This window comes from Arachis hypogaea, chromosome 19 (genome assembly GCF_003086295.3).
Source record: "Arachis hypogaea cultivar Tifrunner chromosome 19, arahy.Tifrunner.gnm2.J5K5, whole genome shotgun sequence".
Taxonomy (NCBI): Eukaryota; Viridiplantae; Streptophyta; class Magnoliopsida; order Fabales; family Fabaceae; genus Arachis; species Arachis hypogaea.
The window spans coordinates 145,261,025-145,269,630 of record NC_092054.1 but is presented as its reverse complement, the minus strand read 5'-3'; the positions used below and the strand labels follow the sequence as shown (position 1 = coordinate 145,269,630).

General features: G+C 37.6%; 1 protein-coding gene across 1 annotated transcript; it reads left to right on the top strand.

Moving 5' to 3' along the window:
* Positions 1-1,597: 1,597 nt before the first annotated feature.
* LOC112776376 (lysM domain receptor-like kinase 3) lies at positions 1,598-4,360 on the top strand. The gene has a single exon (XM_025820524.3). It carries the CDS (start codon positions 2,837-2,839, stop codon positions 4,151-4,153), a length of 1,317 nt encoding a protein of 438 aa, XP_025676309.1. The 5' UTR covers positions 1,598-2,836; the 3' UTR covers positions 4,154-4,360.
* Positions 4,361-8,606: the final 4,246 nt, after the last annotated feature.

Below are 8,606 nucleotides of genomic sequence, written 5' to 3'. Positions count from 1 at the left end.
AGATATAGATCGGCAAATAGATATAACAGATATAGATTGACAAATAGGGATAACAGATATAAATCGAAATATTGAGATGATTGATATAAATCGGAAAACAAAGATGAATGATATAAATCGGATAATAGAGATGACTGTTATAGATCGACGAATAGAGATTTTTTATATAAATCGGCAGTTAGAGATGATTGATATAAATCGGACAATAGATATAACTAATATAAATTGGCAAATAGGGATAACAAATATAAATCAGAATATAGAGATGATTGATATAAATCAGAAAATAGAGATGACTGATATAAATCGGATAATAGAGATGACTGTTATAGATCGGCAAATAGAGATTTTTTATATAAACTGGCAAATAGAGATGACTGATATAAATTGAAAAATAGAGATGACAAATATAGATAGAAAAAACAGATATAGATCGACAAATAGATATAACAGATATAAATTGAAAAATCGAGATGACAGATATAGAACGGAAAAACAGATATAGATCGGCAAATAGATATACTAGAATTGAAAAATAGAGATGACAAATATTTATCGGAAAAACAGATATAGATCGACAAATAATTATACTAGAGATGATTTGAAAAAAAGAGATGACAGATATTTGATCAGAAAAACAAATATAGATCGGCAAATATATATACTAGAGTTGAATTGAAAAATAGGGATGACAGATATTGATCGAAAAAATAGATATAGATCGGCAAATAATTATACCAGAGATAATTTGAAAAATAGAGATAACAGATTTTTAATCGGAAAAACAGATATAGATTGGCAAATAAATATAACAGATATAAATTGAAAAATCGAGATGACAGATATATATGAGAAAAACAGATATAGATCGACAAATAGATATAACATATAAATTGGAAAATCAAGATGACAGATATAGATCAGAAAAACAGATATATATCGGCAAATAGATATACTAGAGTTGAATTGAAATATAGAGATGACAGATATTGATCGGAAAAACAGATATAGATCGGCAAATAATTATACCAGAGATGATTTGAAAAATAGAGATGACAGATATTTGATCGGAAAAACAGATATAGACCGGCAAATAGAAATACTAGAGTTGAATTGAAAAATAGAGATGACAGATATTGATCGGAAAAGCAGATATAGATCGGCAAATAAATATACCAGATGAATTGAAAAATAGAGATGACAGATATTGATCAGAAAAGTAGATATAGATCGACAAATAAATATACCAGAGATGATTTGAAAAATACAAAGATGACAGATAATGATCGAAAAAGCAGATATAGATCGGCAAATAAATATACCAGAGATGATTTGATAAATACAGAGATGACAGATAATGATCGGAAAAATAGATATAGATCGGCAAATAGATATACTAGAATTGAAAAAATAGATATGACATATATTGATCGGAAAAACAGATATAGATTGACAAATAATTATACTAGATGAATTGAAAAATAGAGATGACAGATATTGATCAGAAAAGCAGATATAGATCGGCAAATAAATATATCATAGATGATCTGAAAAATACAGAGATGACAGATAATGATCGGAAAAGCAGATATAGATCGGCAAATAAATATACCAGAGATGATTTGAAAAATACAGAGATGACAGATAATGATCGGAAAAACAGATATAGATCGGCCTTTTTCGGGCCTTAATGATTTACTATATGACCTTTGTTTACAAAGGTGCTGGTAAGTTTGAAACTATTGGAAGGAAATGGGGCCTATAGAAAGAAGGGTGTTTATTTCGAGGCCCCACGGTGGGCGCCAATTGTTCTTGTATGGATACCTGAAGGGAGAGCTCGGTCCCTGGGAGTCGACGCCGAGTTGTTATCTTCGGTGCCGACCTTTGAGCTTTGTGGAAGTCCGAGCTTTTCTCCAAGGATATGTTCAATTGCACAGAGCGTGAGCAAAGAACGAGGGGGGAGTGTACCTGCAAAGGCACTCCGAAACTTAAGTCAGTATTGAGAATTCAATGTATCCTTTGAAGATAAAATATCATACCTTTATAGGTGAGATAAAATAGGTCGGTTACGTTTCTATTGATTATCTGAATTGAAGAGCAATTAATAAGTTTTAATAAGTGATAATGTCTGGTCGGACGTTTTATTTCAGGATGTAGTCCATTGAGCCTGATTGTAACGTATAATGTCGAGTTATAACGTAAAGTGTCGAGTTATAGTGCATAATGCCGATGTATATAATGCCGAATTATGACATCAGATTTGTAACGACATCAAATACTTATACTCTCTGAATATTTTACTTAAATAAAAAATAACATATTAATTGACTTTAATACTTATTAATAATAACCAACTTATAGGGTTTATAGTCGAATTATAAGGTATAACGGAATTATACCGATCATATCACATTGCATCTTTCATTCTACCTTCATATTGAGCCTTGTTGGAAGGGAAGTTGGAGGCGGGAAGAGGAGACACGTGTGAAGCGCAACCATGTAAATGTTTCCGTGAGGAGCACGGGAGAAAAGACACCAGACCACTATCCGATCCAAGACAACATCTATAGGTATCATTTGAAGCAGACAGCAGACACGACTGACTGACCGACTTACTTAACAGCCAAAACAGTTTCCCTAAGACTACGAGTCCCTTGTTCCAAGTTGATACACACCAAACATAGAACAACATAGATAGAAGAAAGAACAGTAACGATAATCGGCCAATGAAGAAACAAAAAACAAAGCAAAACAGAACACGAACCTGCCTTCTTGCTGAATTTCCTTTTATAAAGAACGTGCAATTGTGATCTTTTGATATTTGAATTAGGTTTCCATGTGCAAGTCCAAGAAGAGCACCAACGCCGTACAACCAATGAACAGATTCAGAAATAAAAGTAGAACCCAACCTCGACGATCAACCTCCACTTCTTCTCCATCAGCACCACCACCCCTAAACACTAACTATCCTTCATCCTCCTCCGAAGTCGCCATCACCGAATCAACAAGTTACGTTTTCAACAACAAAGATAACAACGATTGGTCCAAATCCTATTCCATTTCAAGCAGCATCGCCTCCCTCTCCAGCCTCAAAAACACTCTCCCTGAGAACCCTCACATCTACGACATCGCCGAGATCGCTGCCGCAACCGCCAATTTCACCTCCGAATCCCACCGCCGCCTTTCCAATTCTTCGTGGCGATGCTCCCTTCGGGACAGAGATGTTGTTGTTTTTCAGCGCAAGTTTCGAAGCCTCATGGACATCCCGGAGCTCCGCCACCGTCTCGCGTTGATCTGCCGGAGCCACCACAGTAGTCTTGTCAAGCTCCTTGGTGCTTCCGTCTCGGGCAATTACATCTATCTGGTGTATGAATTTGTTCCCGGAGCCAGCCTCGCCGATTGCCTACGCAGCCGCCGGAACCCTAGCTTCACGAACTTGCCGACGTGGATTTCGAGGATGCAGATCGCATCCGATATCGCGCACGGACTCGATTATGTTCACAATTTCTCCGGCTCCGATTCCAGTGCCTGTGCTGGATCAGGATTCGTACATAACCACATCAAGAGCTCCAGCATCGTGGTGGCGGAGGCGGAGGACGGTGTCCTCCGAGGCAAGATCTGCCACTTCGGGACCTCTGATCTCTGCGGCGAGGCCGTTGATGGCGGCTCTGACGGCTCTATCGAGAAATTGCGGAGGTCCCGCAGCCGAACGGTGAAGTTTGAGGGGACGAGGGGGTACATGGCACCGGAATTTCAGATCACCGGCGTTGCGACGCAGAAGACTGACGTGTACGCGTTCGGAGTGGTGGTTCTGGAGCTGCTGAGCGGCGATGAGGCGTTGAGGTTCGAATTCGACGGCAATGACGGCGAGTCTTATCGGAGGGTGAGTGTGGTGGATTCGGCGAGGGTGATGGCGAAGGAGCACGGCGGGGCGAGGAAGTGGGTGGATAAGAGGCTTAGAGATTCGTTTCCTGTTGACGTGGCAGAGAAGATGATTCGGGTCGGGCTAGAATGTGTTGGAGAGAATCCGAATGAAAGACCCGATATGGGTCGGGTTGCAGTTGAAGTTTCCAAGTTGTATTTGGAATCACAGAAGTGGGCTGAGAAAATGGGAACCGATATTGACTTTACGGTCTCATTGGCGCCTCGGTGATTTTTTCGTTTTAATTTATTTTTCTTTTGAAAAAAGTGATTAATCTCCATTTTTTTATAATTATATTTGAGTTTTAAATTTTGGGTTTTTTTTTTTTTTTAAACTAATTGTGACATGGAGAGAAGTGCTGAATAGGTAAATGTACAGTTGTATATATACTTGTTTCTAACATAATGGTGACATAAAGGAGCAAGATTTTGTATAGTATATTATACATTATTATTTATACATATAGCCTATAGACTTTGGTTTATGATATTAAAGTAAATGCTAGATTACACGAGTTATGGTGCGATTGAGATGTATGAATTCGTCTGACCATGAGATGAAAAAAAAAAAATTAAAAATTCGTATAAAGTTATCTTCATATAAAATTGATAATTAAAAATAGTTAGATAAGTTAATGTATTTGATTAAATTATTATATAATAATTTTTAACTATCAAATCATTTAACAATTTTCAACTATTAACTTTACATAAAAATAATTGTATATAAATTTAAAAAAAAAGATCAGATTAGACTCAAGTTTTTCTTTAATACATAAAAGTTAATTAAAAAATATTGGTCATCTTATATTCTTACCTATTAATAATAAAATCATGACATATTTGAGCAATTTTATCTAGAGAGCTAACCAACCAGGTTTTGCCTTTGAATGGAATGATTCTTCATTGCATGCTATGTTCAAATTTAATAAAAAAAAGAGTGCCGTTTGGGACACTAAACAGCGTTAACAAAGCTTGCCCCAGAGAAGACCATAACGATATGGGGAATGGATGATGATGTATTGGATTACAACGATATAATGGAGCTGGCCAATATAATTATTCTCTTAGCCGGATTTTTTTTTAAATAAATAAAATAAATATTTATTTATCAAAATATATAATTTGTAGTATTTTTATGAAAATTTATCATATTTCTTATCTCGTTTACAGTGTAAATAAAAAAAGAGTCTACGTATCTTGTTTACACTGTAAATGAGATAAAGCATGAAAATATTAGACGTGTTTATTTTGTTTACAGTCTCGACGAGATACGTGAAGAATTATGACATTTACAGTATAAAGAAGATACATTACGATAAATTTTCAACAATTATAAAAAGATGTGAAACCAAATTCTTCAAAAACATCTCACTTCTCTTCCATTTTTCTTCCGAAAAATTAGCCAAAATATCTAGTGGTGGTGGATATATGGTTGTAAGTATGTTTCCCAATTGCCATATGAGAAACAGTGACACTGGGGTCATATTTGAGTGTGATAATACCATTCTGTTGTGCACCTGGCGAGTTAGCTCTTTATCCGAGCTAAATAGTCTGATATTGAGTAACGTTGGTGGTAGCGAGAGAAAAGAGATAGAAAGGGCGGGGTATAAGTTGCTAGCACTGATGGAAAATGAAGTTTTTTGTTTTCGTTTGTTTTGACTCCATGGCGACGAGCATGTGCGCCTCATGTTTGACATCCATAGGAGAATCATAGTGGAACAAGTTATGGAACATTCTGCGGAGGTCGGTGATATTGGCGGCGGTGGATCTGACCACTCAGATTTTGTATAGGACGACTGATGAGCAGATAATTTATACGTTTTTTGGCATTGTTTTTAGGTAGTTTTTAGTATGTTTTAGTTAGTTTTTATTATATTTTTATTAGTTTTTAAATAAAAATCACATTTCTGGACATTACTATAAGTTTGTGTGTTTTTCTGTGATTTCAGGTATTTTCTGGCTGAAATTGAGGGACCTGAGCAAAAATCTAATTCAGAGGCTGAAAAAGGACTGCAGATGCTGATGGATTCTGTAAGACCCGGTTAATTAATGGTTAATTAACCCATAAATGAGAATTTATTCTAGAAAGCCAAAAATGTTATTTTTATAGCTAAATGTGATAGAGGAAATTGAGACGAGAATTTCGGTACCAATTTTATAGAAATCGGACCAAGATTGGACCGAATGGGCCAAACCGGACCAACCGGACCCAAAGTGGGCCCTTGGCCCAACATAACTAAACCAAAACCCTAGTTTTCAGCACTCTCTCTCCTCACACAACACCAAAACACGCTGAAAATTGAGATGGAAGGGGGAAGAACACTCTCTCAACTTCCTTCTCTCACTTGATCTTCAAACCACCATAACTTTTGATCTAGAGCTCCGATTGCCGCTCCGTTTGCGGCCACGCGTTCACCGCGGAGAGCTCTACAAAACCCATACAATCAATCTTGAGGTAATCCACGTTTTACTGTTCGAAATTCCAGCCCTTGATTTCGAGTTTCATGAGCAAAAATGTTGAGATTTTGGGTTCTTTGATGTTATAGGACCCAACTCTCTTGAAGGAGAAGGTTAATCTTGTCTCCTTGGACCTTGGGTGTGGTAAGATTCTCAACCCTAGTATAATTTGTTGTTCTATGATGTTTGGGTATTGAGATGTTGTGTATGGGTATGATGATTGTGGCTTAGGTTGTGTATATGTGAATATTGGAGCTTGATTGGTGATTTTGGAAAGCTTGGAAGAGGGTTTTGTGTGATAAAATCTGTTCTTGGAGGTGTTGATACCTTGAGAGCTTGTGGACAAGTGGTTTGGAAGTGCTCCGGTTGAGCTTGGGGAATCGGCTAAGGTATGATTTTGGTTTCCCGTATCTAATATGTAATGTGGTAGGAAATACTTAGGCTAGAGGCCCTAAGATAGGCATTGAATTGTTGGTGTTGTTGAATGGTTGAAATATATGATGTGTTCATATATGTGATTATGAATATTGATGCCTTGATTGTGTGAAATATGAGAAATGCATGTTGTGATATATGCTTGATGGATGATTGAGGTTGAATTGATGGGTGGTACCATGTTGATGGTGAGTATGATATTGATTATGTATAATGATGGTTAATTGGAAATGGTATTATTGGAAATTGGGATGAGGAAGGATGTATGACATGATATTGTGTTTGTCCTTTAGCCATTTGATTGAGAAGTGTTAAAATGGTTGGATGTGGTTTTGGAAACCTTGGTAAAGTGTCAATGTGTGAGTTGAGGATGGCTTATTGTTGATTTTGGTACATTTTGAATGATTTCAAAGAGAAGGGTTGAAATTGGCATGTTTGATTGATTTTGAAAAGAGTTGAAAGTGGCTTGTTTTGAAAATGGCACCTTGTGGTTTTGTATGAAAACATGGTTTTTGGGCATACTTTGACGGGACATAACTTGGACTACGGATCTCTGATTTGTGCCAAATCTGTTTAGAAATGAAATTGGATCCGGGATGTCCATGCCGTTCGAAGAACGGGTGAAAAACAATTTAAAATGAGGAAGTTATGTCCGTCGGAAGATTGGGGTTTGAATCTGTAAATTCTGGAGCTTTTAACTTAGAAAATTTTTAGCAGAATGACCCCTCGCGCGTAGGCGCACTTGGTGCGTACGCGCCGTTCTTCGAGAAAGCGCCATCCACGCGTGCGCGTACGCGTGGACCTGTTTTCATCCCAAAGTTGATTTTTGAGTTTTAAAAGCCAAATTTCATACTTCTAAGCCTCCGATCTCACCACTTATGTCTTAAATCATTATGATATGCCTAGCATGAGAAAAAGGGCTAGTGAATGTGGTAACTTGCGAGTGAAGCAAGGGAAAAATGAATGATCATTGAGGATCAAAGATGATTATGTGAGATGCGGAGAATGGCGGTGGAAGTGCTTGTTGTGCCATGGGCCGAAGGGCCGTAATTGTTAATGAATTGGCTGGTTATGGATTTAACCGTGAGCCGGATGGCTAGATTATTGCCGTGTTACGGCGGAGCCATGTTTATGGCCAAGTATAAATGCATATATGATGTTGATTGAATTGTGAAGGTTTGCACTTCTACCATTGGAGATGAGGGTTTCCCTGGGTAGTAGCAATGGCTAGCCACCATGTGCTCCAGGTTGAGACTCGAAGCTCTTTTGACCCTATGTCGTAAGTGTGGCCGGGCACTGTGAAAGGCCCGGATGAGCTCGCCCCCATAAATATTCACCAGTGATGGTGATGGATAAATATTCACCAGTGAGGGTGATGGATATGGATCATGATTATGATCAAGTTTATGATGAGTATAACTCGAGTTGGGGATGCACGACAGAGGGACAGTCCAATGGCTAGCTACCAGGACTTGTCGGGTTGGCTCTATAACCGACAGATGATATCATCAGCCACTAGGGACAGGCATGCATCATAAGCATACTACATGAATTGTTTGAGATTGCCTATTTGACTGCATATTACTTGCTAATTGCCTAAATGCCTTATTTGTTCCTATTTGTAAATCTCTTGTCTGATATAACTGTGTTTGCTATATTATACTCCTGCTGGTTGTTGGGAGGTCTGAAGGAAGTAGAAAGGGAAGTATTAGTTAGACTGAAGGATCTTTAGTTAGTTGCCGCTTACGGTTTAGCTTGTTTATAAGCTTTGATATTTTCTGGAGGAAGTT